The following is a 14,639-nucleotide window of genomic DNA, read 5'->3' on the forward strand; positions in this document are numbered from 1 at the left end:
CACTTATTTTCACAATTCAAGTCAATACAAATAAAAAGATGTTGAAACTCACACTACTTTATAGAAGCTACATGCTTTGCCTTGTTATTGTAAATATTTAATCATCAAATTAAATAGTACTGATATTGAAACTATTTTGTGTCAAAATAAAAACAAATTTGGTTCAACCATTTTACTGCTTTGTGGTTGTAAAAAAAGAAAAGATTTCTATATAAATATATCATTTAATTTCATGTCAAGTGAAATGCATGGGTGTAATAAAAATTTTACATGACATAAGCTCAACCAAATCTATGGCTTTTTCTATGCTTGTAATATTTATCATGCTAAAGCGAACATATTATGATAATATAATTGTGATTTTTTGCTCCATTTACCCTCGTAAAAAGCGGAGGATTACCTCAAGTAAGATGTATACAATGTGTCTAAAGTATAAGTTTTTCCGGTTCACTTACTTTTTAGAACTTGAGGCCTGAGATTGAGGCTGAAAAGAGATCAAATGATCTGATTAGTTTATGCTATTAGAACATAAACAAGAACTAAAAGGGATAAACATTAGGGAAAAAAACAACAGTTAAGTTATCAACCATTAAAACTATTTACTTTATGCACTATAAACATATTCAATAAACATACAAGTCTCGTATTCATCTTCTTAACTGAATCATAATGTCAGAAAACACAGCATCTTCATATAAACGAAACTCAGAGTTGTTTTAAATCAGAAATTCATATGGGCTAATAATTCTGATAATAACATTGATCAGAATGCAATGAAAAACAATACAAACTGAAATCTTTTATAAGAAAAAATTATTGAAAAAAAAAAGATGCCCTTTAACTCCAGATTCGTAAGGGTTCCTTAACCAAATAGCCTCATTGCGGCCTGCATAACTTACCGCTTTGCCCTTGCTTGGTTTGTCAAGTGTTTTGATGAACTGGTCTATGACGAGCCACTTCTCCTTGACTTCCTCCACCTGTTTGTTCTTGAACGGGTCACGGATACGGATCTTCACCTCCAGTTTACCTCCAACTGTCTTCCGGCCATCAGTCAGCTGACAAGTGGGAGGGTATGGTACAATAAATAACTAACCAAATGTGTACTGTTATCAGAGTTGAGGAACACAGGGCAACTAAATGTGTACTGTTATCAGAGTTGAGGAACACAGGGCAACTAAATGTGTACTGTTATCAGAGTTGAGGAACACAGGGCAACTAAATGTGTACTGTTATCAGAGTTGAGGAACACAGGGCAACAAACTGTGTACTGTTATCAGAGTTGAGGAACACAGGGCAACTAAATGCGTACTGTTATCAGAGTTGAGGAACACAGGGCAACAAACTGTGTACTGTTATCAGAGTTGAGGAACACAGGGCAACTAAATGTGTACTGTTATCAGAGTTGAGGAACACAGGGCAACAAACTGTGTACTGTTATCAGAGTTGAGGAACACAGGGCAACTAAATGCGTACTGTTATCAGAGTTGAGGAACACAGGGCAACTAAATGTGTACTGTTATCTGAGTTGAGGAACACAGGGCAACAAACTGTGTACTGTTATCTGAGTTGAGGAACACAAAGCAACAAAATGTGTACTGATATCAGAGTTGAGGAACACAGGGCAACAAAATGTGTACTGATATCAGAGTTGAGGAACACAGTGCAACAAAATGCCTTCTGTTATCAGAGTTGAGGAACACAGGACAACACAAGAGCTGTCACCATAGGATGACTTATGCCCCCTATAAACGCTTTGTAGAAGTTATGAGCTTTTTTCGAAACCTAAAGGCAGGTTTAGAAAACCTTAACGCAGACCCTTAGTTCAAGGTCAAGGTCACAGGGGTCAAAATTTGTGTGCGTATGGAAAGGCCTTGTCCATATACACATGCATGCCAAATATGAAATTGCTATCTGGAGCGACATAGAAGTTATTAGCATTTTTCGAAATCTAAATGAAAAGGGTGAAGAACAGACGGACGGACAGACAGACGGACAGTCCGATCACTATATGCTCTCCTTTGGGGGCATAAAAATGTCTTAGAAAATCAAAATAAATCAAAAAGCCATATAAACTAGAGAGCTGACACCGTGCTAAATCCTTGAAATGCACTAAGTGACCCTGTGACCTAGTTTTTACCCGGCATGACCCATGTTCGAACTTGACCTAGATATTGTCTTGATACAACTTCTGACCAAGTTTGGTAAAGATCAGATGAAAACTACTTCAAATAGAGAGCGGACACCATGCTAAATCCTTGAAATGCACTAAGTGACCCCGTGACCTAGTTTTTGACCCGGCATGACCCATATTCAAATCTGACCTAAATATTGTCTAGATTCAACTTCTGACCAAGTTTGGTAAAGATCGGATGAAAAGTATTTGAAATAGAGAGGGGACACGAAAAATGAGACAGACAGACAGACAGACAGACAGACAGACTGAAAGACGGACAGTGCGAAAACTATATACCCCCTTTTCTTCGAAAGGGGGCATAAAAAGGTGTACTGTTATCAGAGTTGAGAAACAAAGGGCCACAAAATGTTTACTGTTATCTGAGTTCAGGAACAAAAACCAACAAAATGTGTACTGTTTTCTGAGTTGAGGAACACAGGGCAACAAATTGTGTACTGTTATCAGAGTTGAGGAACACAGGGCAACAAAATGCGTACTGTAATCAGAGTTGAGGAACACAGGGCAACAAAAGTGTACTGTTTTCTGAGTTGAGGAACACAGGGCAACAAACTGTGTACTGTTATCTGAGTTGATGAACACAGTGCAACAAAATGTGTACTGTTATCAGAGTTGAGAAACACAGGGCAACAAAATGTGTACTGTTATCTGAGTTGAGGAACATAGTGCAACAAAATGCCTACTGTTATCAGAGTTGAGGAACACAGGGCAACAAAAGTGTACTGTTATCAGAGTTGAGGAACACAGGGCAACAAACTCTGTACTGTTATCAGAGTTGAGGAACACAAAGCAACAAAATGTGAACTGTTATAAGAGTTGAGGAACACAGGGCAACAAAATGTGTTCTGTTATCAGAGATGAGGAACACAGTGCAACAAAATGCCTACTGTTATCAAGGTTGAGTAAAGCAAGGCAACAAAAGGTGTACTGTTAATCAGAGTTGTGGAACACAGGGCCACAAAATGTGTACTGTTATCAGAGTCGAGGAACACAGGGCAACAAAAGGTGTACTGTTATCAGAGTTGATGAACACAGTGCAACAAAATGCCTTCTGTTATCAGAGTTGAGGAACACAGGACAACAAAAGGTGTACTGTTATCAGAGTTGAGGAACACAGGGCAACAAAAGGCGTACTGTTATCAGAGTTGATGAACACAGGACAACAAAAGGTGTACTGTTATCTGAGTTGATGAACACAGGGCAACAAAAGGTGTACTGTTATCTGAGTTGATGAACACAGGGCAACAAAAGGTGTTCTGTTATCAGAGTTGAGAAACACAGGGCAACAAAAGTTGTACTGTTATCAGAGTTGATGAACACAGGACAACAAAAGGTGTACTGTTATCTGAGTTGATGAACACAGGGCAACAAAAGGTGTACTGTTATCAGAGTTGAGGAACACAGGGCAACAAAAGGTGTACTGTTATCAGAGTTGATAAACACAGGGCAACAAAAGGTGTACTGTTATCTGAGTTGAGGAACACAGGGTAACAAACTGTGTACTGTTATCTGAGTTCAGGAACAAAAAGCAACAAAATGTGTACTGTTATCAGAGTTGACGAACACAGGGCAACAAAAGGTGTACTGTTATCAGAGTTGATGAACACAGGGCAACAAAATGTGTACTGTTATCAGAGTTGAGGAACACAGGGCCACAAAATGTGTACTGATATCAGAGTTGAGGAACACAGGGCAACAAAATGTGTACTGTTATCAGAGTTGAGGAACACAGGGCAACAAACTGTGTACTGTTATCTGAGTTGAGGAACACAGGGCGACAAAATGCGTATTGTTATCAGAGATGAGGAAAGAAGGACAAAAAAATGTGTACTGTTATCAGAGTTGAGGTACACAGTGTAACAAAATGCGTAGTGTTATCAGAGATGAAGAACAGAGGAGAGTAATATAACAAATGCTGAGGTACATATCCTTTTGGCACCTGGTCGATTTTTGTAGCGAAACATTGTAGCGTATTGAAAAATTCTCTTCTCAGAACCGGGGCTTTTTTTAAAGGTAACACCTACAACGTTGTTAAACGGGCTTATTTTTCACAATTTTTAATCCTGTAACGGATTTTCACATTTTTAAAAATACATTTTACGATTCACAACAAAAATCGGGCCTAAAATACGTTTTTACCGGTCACAGTTGTATATCGTCAAACAATTATTTGCTTAAATACGTTATAATTTGTTTCAAAAAGGGATGCCCCATAGCGGTTTCTTTCGTATTTTTACGCTTTTATACAACTAAAAAATGAAGTGCTTGTGAATACTAAGAAGAACTGTAACGTATTTTTACAAACTTTGTCAATAGCACATAAACCTCTGTAACGTATAAAAAAACGTATTTTTGAAAAAATCAATACAGATCAATAAACAATATTACACATGATCCGTTGTATGATTTGATCTTTTTTGCCAAAACGTTGTTTTATAAACATTCGAAATGCATAACTTTCTTAAGTCTATACCACAAACATGTAAGAAAATCATTGTTTTCAAAATACCACTCATTTGCTTTTTAAAGAAGAATTTTGATCATTTAAATATTTTGCCCCATTGATGCAAAAAGGTACCATATGACATTTTGGTCAAAAATGACCTTTTAGTATATTTCATTATGCTTTTGCAGGTTTTTTTTACCTTATATAACAGACGCCGAATATCGGCGTCTCCCCCCACCAAACTAGGCTGGTTTTTTCACCTTTCAGAACCAAAAATTCCCCCTAAAAAAAAAAAAAAAAATTTTTTTTTTTTTTTTTTTTTTTTAATAGAAAGATGTGTCTCATGATTATAATATGTCGATTCTATTTCAATTTAATCTTGCAAAACGTAATAAATTATGAAAAAAACAATGAATATAGTGCAAACATGTACAAATGTATTGTAATAATGAGAGAGTAAGTAAACAAATCCCCCAAAAAGGGGAATGCCGCGAAAATTCCCACGCCCACAATTTTTCCCCAAAGTGGAAAATCCCGCGTAAAATTTCCCCCACATAAGGGCTAAAGGCCCCTTACTCCACAACCCAAAAAAAACCCTGCTTTTGTATAATCTACATTCTGTAAAAATAAGCTGTAGCTTGTAAGGTTCCAAAGATATAGGGCAATGTAAAAAGGTACCAAGTGAAAATTGAAATATTTGTTTGTGCAAAAAGGTACCATATGACACATGATTCCTTGTTGCACCAACAGTGTGTGGGAAATTTAAATAAATATCAGTGCAAAAAGGAACCATATGACACATGGTACCTTTTTGCAGACATGAAATGAATGTGTCCACAGTTTTGTTTTGATATAAATGTGTTAAGTTGGTACCTTTTAGCACAACTATGAATACACTAGCCAGACGCTGATGACAATCAATTGGTTTATGTTGTACCTTTTGCATCAACAATGAATACACTTTCCAGACACTGATGACACTATCAAATTGTCCTGTTACCTTAAGATGTCTTGTAGTTAGCAGATGATAATTATGAGGGTGAAGTTTTTGCACCTTCATTTAGTGATTATTAGAGTGAAGAGAACAGACAAATACTGAGATTGTGTACATATGACTTTGTACATGTTATTCATAGAAGGAGATAGAAAATAATAAAACTGTAAGTATATTTTTATTGCGAAATTAAATTCAAATACTAGTTATTTATGAAAACAATGACAACTTAATAATTAAAATAATACTTGCATCATTTTTGAAAGAGTTGATTTATTTAGTATAATGCTTATATACTATCATGGGTGGTAGTAATTTATTTCTTGGAGCAGTCACGAGAAGAACATACGTTAAATGTGCTTACGTTTCAAAAGGTAGCTTGTACTTTCACAGTTTTTACAGAAATAAGTTTTAATTTTATTTAAACAGTATAATCAATATACTCACTATATGATGGTATTTGCTTAACAGAAAGAAGGTTTGGTCTGATGAAGTTTATCATACATTTACACAAGAGGAACTGTTTGGACCTATAATAGCAACGCAAACAAAAGGCAAAGATTCTGACACTACAGATTCTGAAGTTATTCCATTAGCTGATCTTGGTAGCAAAACGAATCAACCAGTTAAAAGGAAACTTATCAAAAGTGATAGTGAATCAGATCATGATGATAGTGCTGATTATGAAAATTATGATCCTAACAAAGATGAGATCAATTCAACTGATTCAGAATAAAATGTTAAGAAGCTGAAGACAAAAAAAAGACTTGTGCAAATGAACAAGCAAAGAGAAACTTCATGTAAAAAGAAAACCAAGAAATTGAAAATTCGAAAGAAAAATAGCATACGGAGAATAAGTCAAAGTGTACTTGCCAGGAAATTGAGAGATAAAATAATATTGTTGCAAAACAGACGAAAGTTAGCCAGTGTAGCGGTTAATATAAAATCAGCCAACAAAATAGCACAATTCAGACTATGATCAGAACAGCCCATACAGGACGACTTGACACACTTCTTGCACTTAACGAGCTGCGCAGGGTCAGTATTAATGGAGATGGAAACTGTTTTTTCATGTTATTGAAAACAAGTGGAAAAATTGCTGAAAGTGCCTCTGAAATCAGATCAAATGTCTGTGACTCCATGACAACAAACACAGACGAATATATATCTTTCTGTACTAGGAAGAAAATGTTTATTAAGGTGGAATTTCTTAATGAACTTGAATTGTTTAAAACAAGAGATCAATGGAATTTAGAAAAAGCAGACATTGTTCCTTTGGCCACAACTTTAACGGATGTGTTGTAGGAATATATTCAAGTTCAATATCAACACCATGCAGTGATTGACCTAAAACCTGAACAAACAACAAAGAAAGTAATCAATTTAGTTGACTTAGCAGTTCAAGGACATAACACTTGGCCAACTTGTGAGTCTGATTTAAAGCGTTGTTACGACACAAAACTGCCAATATTGATTCAAAGAAAAATGACCTAATATGCTCAAAAGCAATCATTCCTCAGGAGTTTCATTCTTACTACAAGCCTTTACCGACGAGCAGCACGGAAAAGGATTTTGTACCTATGGAGTAGAATGACGAATACACTGATATCCAGTGAAGAATGTTGACAATGTGGATATTATGGGGTCTCTGCATTTTTGTCAAAAACTGACATTTGCAAGATTAACTTTCAAGAATACTATTGCTTTTTAACCTTAACAATACTTTAATTGTTTACCTTTACAGATGTGTCACATCTATAGTTAATTTGATATAGACTTTCAAATCTTCAAACGCGATTTTCTCAAAACTATGAAAATGTCACTTGGTACCTTTTTGCACCAATGGGGTGATTTATTGATTTTAACACTCAATTATTAACCATAAATGGTTGAAACTTTATTTGACAAGTTTTTAGTCAACTGAATATTGAACATTCCAATGTCGCAGTCTTATTTTAATCTTTGTCTTTGATTAAGTTTCAGTTCATTTACAAACATTGATAATTGAATTTTTTAAGAAAAAAGTTTCAGGTTTCCTATGCTTAAAAGGGGTCAGGTTTTGAAACAAGGAAATTTGTATGCGTTTTATAACGTTGTAGTCGTTCACAGTAAAAATAGCCCGGGTTTTGAGGAGAGAAAAAACGTGTACGTTCTAATACTTTATAGGTGTGCCAAGGATATATACAGTAAATAGTCAAATATAAAAATATTTCCAAATAAATGTTCTAAAAATGACGATACATACACATGACATTTGGTTAACATTTTAAATTGTTCTGTTTACAAATTAACTGATAAAGTTACTTGCAAAATGGGTATTTAAAAAAGACAGCATGTGATCATAAAATACTACATGAACAAGGGCTGTTTGTAAAACATGCATGCCCCCCATATGGGCTGTCCGTTGTAGTGGCAGCCATTGTGTGAATACGATTTTTGTCACTGTGACCTTGACCTTTGACCTAGTGACCTGAAAATCAATAGGGGTCATCTGCGAGTCACGATCAATGTACCTATGAAGTGTCATGATCCTAGGCAAAAGCGTTCTTGAGTTATCATCCGAAAATCATTTTACTATTTCGGGTCATTGTGACCTTGACCTTTGACCTTGTGACCTCAAAATCAATAGGGGTCATCTGCAAGTCATGATCAATCTACCTATGAAGTTTCATGATCCTAGGCGTATGCGCTCTCGAGTTATCATCCGAAAACCATTTTACTATTTCGGGTCACCGTGACCTTGACCTTTGACCTAGTGACCTAAAAATCATTAGGGGTCATCTGCGAGATATGATCAATCTACCCATGAAGTTTCATGATCCTAGGCGTATGCATTCTTGAGTTATCATCCGGAAACCATTTTACTATTTCGGGTCACCGTGACCTTGACCTTTGACCTAGTGACCTCAAAATCAATAGGGGTCATCTGCAAGTCATGATCAATCTACCCATGAAGTTTCATGATCCTAGGCGTATGCGTTCTTGAGTTATCATTCAAAAACCATTTTACTATTTTGGGTCACCGTGACCTTGACCTTTGACCTAGTGACCTCAAAATCAATAGGGGTCATCTGCGAGTCATAATCAATGTACCTATGAAGTTTCATGATCCTAGGCCCAAGCGTTCTTGAGTTATCGTCTGACAACCACCTGGTGGACCAACCGACAGACCGACATGAGCAAAGCAATATACCCCCTCTTCTTCGATGGGGGGCATAAATATAATTAAAATTTACATATTGAGAATGTTGTTTGTATTTAAATAAGAATAAATTCATATGTGTACCATAAACAAAAGTTCAAAGATTAATCTTTTTTTTAAGATAGGAAACTTTGAAGAAAACAATGTCACTTACATCATAGCTATCATGTACTGTACATTGTGTATCTAATGGCACCAGCTTGACATTCACTGTTCCTAACAATTTGTCGCTCTTTAAAAAGCCCCTGAAATAAACACATATGTGATGTATAATTCTGCTTAGTTCAAGCAAGCTTTTCCCCAGGCTGTTTTAACCCAGTGGCCCCATGTTTCTTTGAACTTTAAAATCAATTTGATTGCTGCGTTTTTGTTTTTTTAAATATCGCCACGACGCTTCAACATTTTTTTTCTTCCTAATGCCTCCTGTTATTTTGCTTGTTATTTTATTATAATATATAACTTTAATGAAATAAATTGAGGAAAAAATACATAAATAATAATGGGTAATGGTGTGTTTCAATAGCTCCAAAGTAGTGTAGAACCTGTACAAAATATATTCAAAATTGACACCTACAAGGGGGCGCTGTGCCTGACCATAATTCTGGCCAAATGCCTTTACAAGATAATAGAATCAAAGCAAACAATGTACTCGCCCTTACAAAATATGCACCAGAATGTACTGGTACAGCATTAGTAAGTCATAAACTATTACTATATCGATCATAATACATTTGCTACTTAAACTTGTATTCTAAGAAATCTAACTGATATATTAAACAGGGATATTTTTGTTAACAACAATTAAAAGGTATTAGATATGTTTCTGTTATTTTTATTTTTACTTTAAGATCTTGTTTTTTATTTACATGCAACATAATGCAACAATTTACACAAACCTTTTATAAAATATTTCTAATTTTATAGTTTTTCTTTCTATAACTCTGGCCAGTGCTCGAGATTTTCGGTTCATGGTAAATTTCACTGATTCCTGGTATTCTGAAAATACATATACAATAATTTAATGTTAGAATTGATGATAATGCATACAAAGATTTAAGATAAACAAAAGCCTGCATATTTGGATGTTCAATATAACTGGCACATAATTTAAGATTGTATGGACTTACTTTAATAACAGTCTTAATTTAAAAACTATTACTATTACTAGCTTATAATTTGGTACAAAAAAAATATATTTTGATTTTAATTATTTCATGAAAATTGTTAAAATATGTTCATTCATTGCATCATTATAGTTGCATGGGAAAATGGTAATAAAACAACATACCTTTAGATTACAATACATGACATCTTCAACTTTTAAAACTTTTATACACTTAGAAGTCACAAGTCATTAAAAGCACAACAATGAGCATCAAAGTACAATTATATAAGCATTGTTCTGAGAAAACTGGGCATAATGCATGTGCGTAAAGTGTCGTCCCAGATAAGCCTGTGCAGTCTGAAAAGACTAATCAGGGACGACACTTTCCGCCTTAATTGGAGTTTTGCTAAGAAGAGACTTCATTAAAACGAAAAATGTCATACAAGCCGAAAGTGCCATCCATGATTAGCCTGTGCAGACTGCACAGGCTAATCTGGGACGACACTTTACTCACATGCATTATGCCCAGTTTTCTCAGAACGCGACACATATTATCTGAGCCCCTAACCTGGGTTGAGAGATCCCTTGACCGTCTCAGACTGCCCCGTCTGTACCTCCTCCTGTCACAATAACATCAAGTTAGCTTTGAAATTACTGGATCAGGGCCTGCGCACACCAAACAATGCTTAGATTTGAGTCTAAGAATAAAGAATATTCTTTCAATTAAAGTATTCACGAATTGCTCTTATTTAAGTAGAAATTGGCATTTAGTGCTTCTGTCTACATATTTCTTTATGTAGAACATTCTGTGAAAGCCTTTAAATATTCAAAGACTTGACTTTTTTCTTGGTTCTAAGCCTCTTCTTTATTCTTAAGTCTTAGAATGGATTGATGCATAACAGCCATGATAGGTTCTTTTCTCTTGGTATTGATAACATTAGTATAATAATTACGTAAATTTCAGTAAAAAGCAAGTGGCAATCATGCAATGATTGTTATGATTCTGTGAGGATGTTTGTTGTAGGATTTGAGGTAAATTCTTGACTTGTTTACCCTTATTGATCCATGAAAATTTATTTATCACCTGCCATACCCTCTTTCCAATGTAATATAACCATTACGAATATTTTTATCATACACACGTGTAATTTACTTTTTAAGCATTTTCATTGGCTTAGTTTTCGTTTGATTGGCCAACGCATTTTGTTATTTTGCTGAAATGATGTTGCAATGTCAAATGACGTCACGAAATGTAAACAACATTCGGGATTTATCTTTATGTTTGCGTGAATATCTATTTAATTTGCTCATTTAAAAGCATGTGATAAAGAAGATCTGACACTTGTTGGCATTTCATACCATATTTTATTAAACTCGTTCATGAAATTCGTTAGTAAGCTTGCCAGAGTCTTGCTTACTAACAAAATTCCTGAACTCGTTTAATAAAAAATGGTATGATATGACAACTCGTGTCAGATCCTATATGTATACTGTCCCAATATGGCATAGCACTTAATTCGAATACTACTTACATTTATCACATTGCATGTTCGTATATATGCATACTTAAATGGTCCTCTCTGTGGGAAAATGGGGCTTAATTTATTTGCACAAAGTGTCATCCCATATTAGCCTGAGCAGTCCGCACTGGCTTATCATGGATGAAACTTTCCGCTTAAAATTGATTCTTGCTAAGAAAATACTTCTTTTAAAAAACAAATACCATAAAAGCAAAAAGTGTTTTCTGGGATGACACTTTACACACCCCATTAAGCCCTGCTTTTCCGCAGCAGGGTTCAAATTTAAGCTTACTGTAGGGAATGGGAATTCATATTTGATATATGTGTCAAGGTCCTTCTCTGTGAACCCACTGGGTGGGTTGTATTGCACACCTCGGACCATAGTCATCTCCAGGTCATTGTCACCTAGGTCTGTGTTACATCTAAAAGCAAAACACAAATTAACAAAAAACAATTTTTTGACAAATCCCATATGGCCCTCTATGCACATCCCAAGTTTCAACAAATTAGTATTTTTTGAGTTAGCGCAGCCTTCAGGTTTAAGTTTTCAATTATTTTTGATACCATAGCTATGGAAATTTTTGTCTGTCACAAAAACTGAAATAATATGCATATTTCACAAATAGCCCTCTAACCACATACAAAGTTTCATTAATCTAGCTCTAGCTTGAGTAGATTTTTGTTTGTATTAAATCTGAAACCATAGCAACCACAATTTGTGTGCAACAAAAAAACCCATAAAGTTTCGTCAACCAAACATAAGAGTTTTTTAGTTATGGCAAGGTCTGGATTCAGACTAACTGACAGACAGATGGACACACTGCCAAATGGATGCACCTGGAGTTAACCTATAGTACCCTCCAGTTATGCAGGTTGGTTATATATAAATGACAACTGGTTAGTTGTTGAGAATACATTTATAGAGGATCACTTGCTATTGCGAGATCTAGTGAATATTAGTTTAAACCTATTTATTTTAGCTCAATTGCTTTGAAAGCTATAGGCCAATTTGAAACGCTCTTGAGTCTGTTTCCTGGGACTAGAACCAGTACTTGATGTCTATGGGGGGAGTTCTAAAGAACGCTCCCACAGTGAGGATCGAACCCGTAAACCCCCGGTCGCTAGACAGACACTGTATCCACTACGCCACAGCATACTGAGTGAATATTTAGACCATAATGCTCTTGAAGGGATGTTAAGTTAAAGTTTGGGTATAGCAAAAGCATTCAAGAGCTCTTGGTGACTTTGAGATGTCCAGTGAAATATTGACTGCGTGACCTGCTAGAAAAATTTGATGCATGGATGTAAGGTGTCATAACAGATTAGCATAAGCACAGGCTAATCAACACTTTCTGCCTTTATTCAATTTTCTGTTTAACCCTTTGCATGCTGGGAAATTTGTCGTCTGCTAAAATGTTGTTTGCTGAATTTCTAAAATTAGCATTTTCTTCGATTTTTTTCAAAGAATACTATCAGAATAGCAAATAGTTTGGATCCTGATGAGACGCCACATTCTGTGGCGTCTCATCTGGATCCAAACTGTTTGCAAAGGCCTTCAAAATTCGATTCCAGCACTGAAAGAGTTAAAAGAAGTATCTTCTAAACAAAAATCTAGTCCATGCGGGAAGTGTTGTTCCTGATTGACCTGTGTGGACTGCATAGACTAATATGGGATGACACAATTTGCACATGCATTAAGCCCTTTTTTCCCAGAACAAGGCTTGACTACTGAAGATTGCTTACTGCACCATGGAGAAGGTCCTGTTCTCATAGTGGAACTTGGGCACAGGGTCATTGTGAGCAAGAGCGTTCTTCAGTGCCTCTAGGTCTTTCTGTAGACCTGACTCCATCTTCTGAAATCTGATTATAACATGGAAGAGGTAATATTTAGTGGTACTGTAGCCGTTTATTTTGGGGCAAGAGAAATATGATGCCTTAGGGATATTGTTAGTTTCAATAACTGAATCAATATGGGGATAGTATTGCATGTTTCTTTCAGTGTAAGTGATTTCTCACTTCAATGCCGGGCTAATATGTTTCCAGGCTAGAAGGATAATTATCTTGGAATCATTAGTTTTTCCCTTGAGATCTTTTCAATAAACTGCCCATGGTGAATCATTTTATATTTCTAACAATATTTTTTTATCTGTTTTTATGTCATGTTATCACTAAAGTTCATCAAATATCCACAAACTGAGCGGGACTTTTAAAAAAACAACATATTTGGCATTTTCTATTTTATACCATAAAAGACATCAATAAAATGTTTGACGTGATAAAACTTTACTTGCAATGGCAATCAGCTTACTTGTTAGCACTAACAATGTCCCCCAGTTTGGAGAAATGTGAACTGTTAGCTGTGCAGGTCTGAAATGAAAATACAAGTCATCAATCAACAACAAAATTAAGATTAAAACAAGAGATGTGTTTGTCAGAAACACAATGCCCCCTATTTACCATTTGGTATAGAAATCATCTTATCATCTCCCTTTAAAGCTTATTACTTCCCTTGGATTTTGTCCAATCCAACAAGGGGGGGGGGGGGGGTCTGTGGACAGTCAAAAATGACCAAGTCAGACATTACTGACAATCAAGGCCTGTGGTTTATGAAAGAGATCATAGCCAGAGTTCATCATGTATATATGGACATAAGTCTACAGGTATGTAATGAATCCTATCATTTACAAATTAGTGCAGGAAAAAAATGATAATTATATCATTTCAAAAAAACTTTGACAAATCAATCATTTGAGTTATAAATAATCAAAATAAAAAAAATCCGTACAGTTACTGTGAAAAGAAGTTAAATTTTTCGTAAGGAAATATATAATCTGAGATTTATAATTATATAAATTACTTCCCTTTAAAATAATTGTCTCAAACAAATCTCTATTTTAAGTAGCAAATAATTAAAAGCCACTACTGTGATTGTCGATTCACCACTCAAAATGTGCAGCTCCATGAGATACACATGCATGCCAAATATCAAGTTGCAATGTTCAATATTGAATAATTATCTCCCTTTAAATCTTATTACTTCCCTTGAATTTGATTTTTGACCTTTGACCTTGAAGGATGACCTTGACCTTTTACCACAATGTGTTTGTCAGAAACACAATGCCGCCTACTGCGCTGCTTTGATTTATTTAACAAAAAAACATAATTTGGCAGGTCAGATAAT

The 14,639-nt window shown here is 35.3% G+C and overlaps 2 protein-coding genes across 4 annotated transcripts in view; one reads left to right on the plus strand and one right to left on the minus strand.

The window, feature by feature from the left end:
* Positions 1-14,639, plus strand: part of LOC127867511 (metalloendopeptidase OMA1, mitochondrial-like) — a 182,573-nt gene that overhangs the window by 118,696 nt on the left and 49,238 nt on the right. The gene's annotated exons all lie outside the window — the stretch shown is intronic.
* The window catches only part of LOC127867505 (coiled-coil and C2 domain-containing protein 1-like), a 52,387-nt gene that overhangs the window by 12,664 nt on the left and 25,084 nt on the right, over positions 1-14,639 (minus strand). For both annotated transcript variants that reach the window (XM_052408687.1, XM_052408688.1), the window contains exons 15-22: positions 13,767-13,825; positions 13,202-13,318; positions 11,751-11,880; positions 10,507-10,558; positions 9,730-9,829; positions 8,988-9,078; positions 900-1,055; positions 456-484 (exon numbers count right to left, since the gene is read on the minus strand). In XM_052408687.1, coding sequence (XP_052264647.1) covers positions 456-484; positions 900-1,055; positions 8,988-9,078; positions 9,730-9,829; positions 10,507-10,558; positions 11,751-11,880; positions 13,202-13,318; positions 13,767-13,825 — 734 coding nt within the window. The remainder of the gene's footprint in view (positions 1-455; positions 485-899; positions 1,056-8,987; positions 9,079-9,729; positions 9,830-10,506; positions 10,559-11,750; positions 11,881-13,201; positions 13,319-13,766; positions 13,826-14,639) is intronic.

Source organism: Dreissena polymorpha, chromosome 2, assembly GCF_020536995.1.
Source record: "Dreissena polymorpha isolate Duluth1 chromosome 2, UMN_Dpol_1.0, whole genome shotgun sequence".
In the NCBI taxonomy this organism is placed as follows: domain Eukaryota; kingdom Metazoa; phylum Mollusca; class Bivalvia; order Myida; family Dreissenidae; genus Dreissena; species Dreissena polymorpha.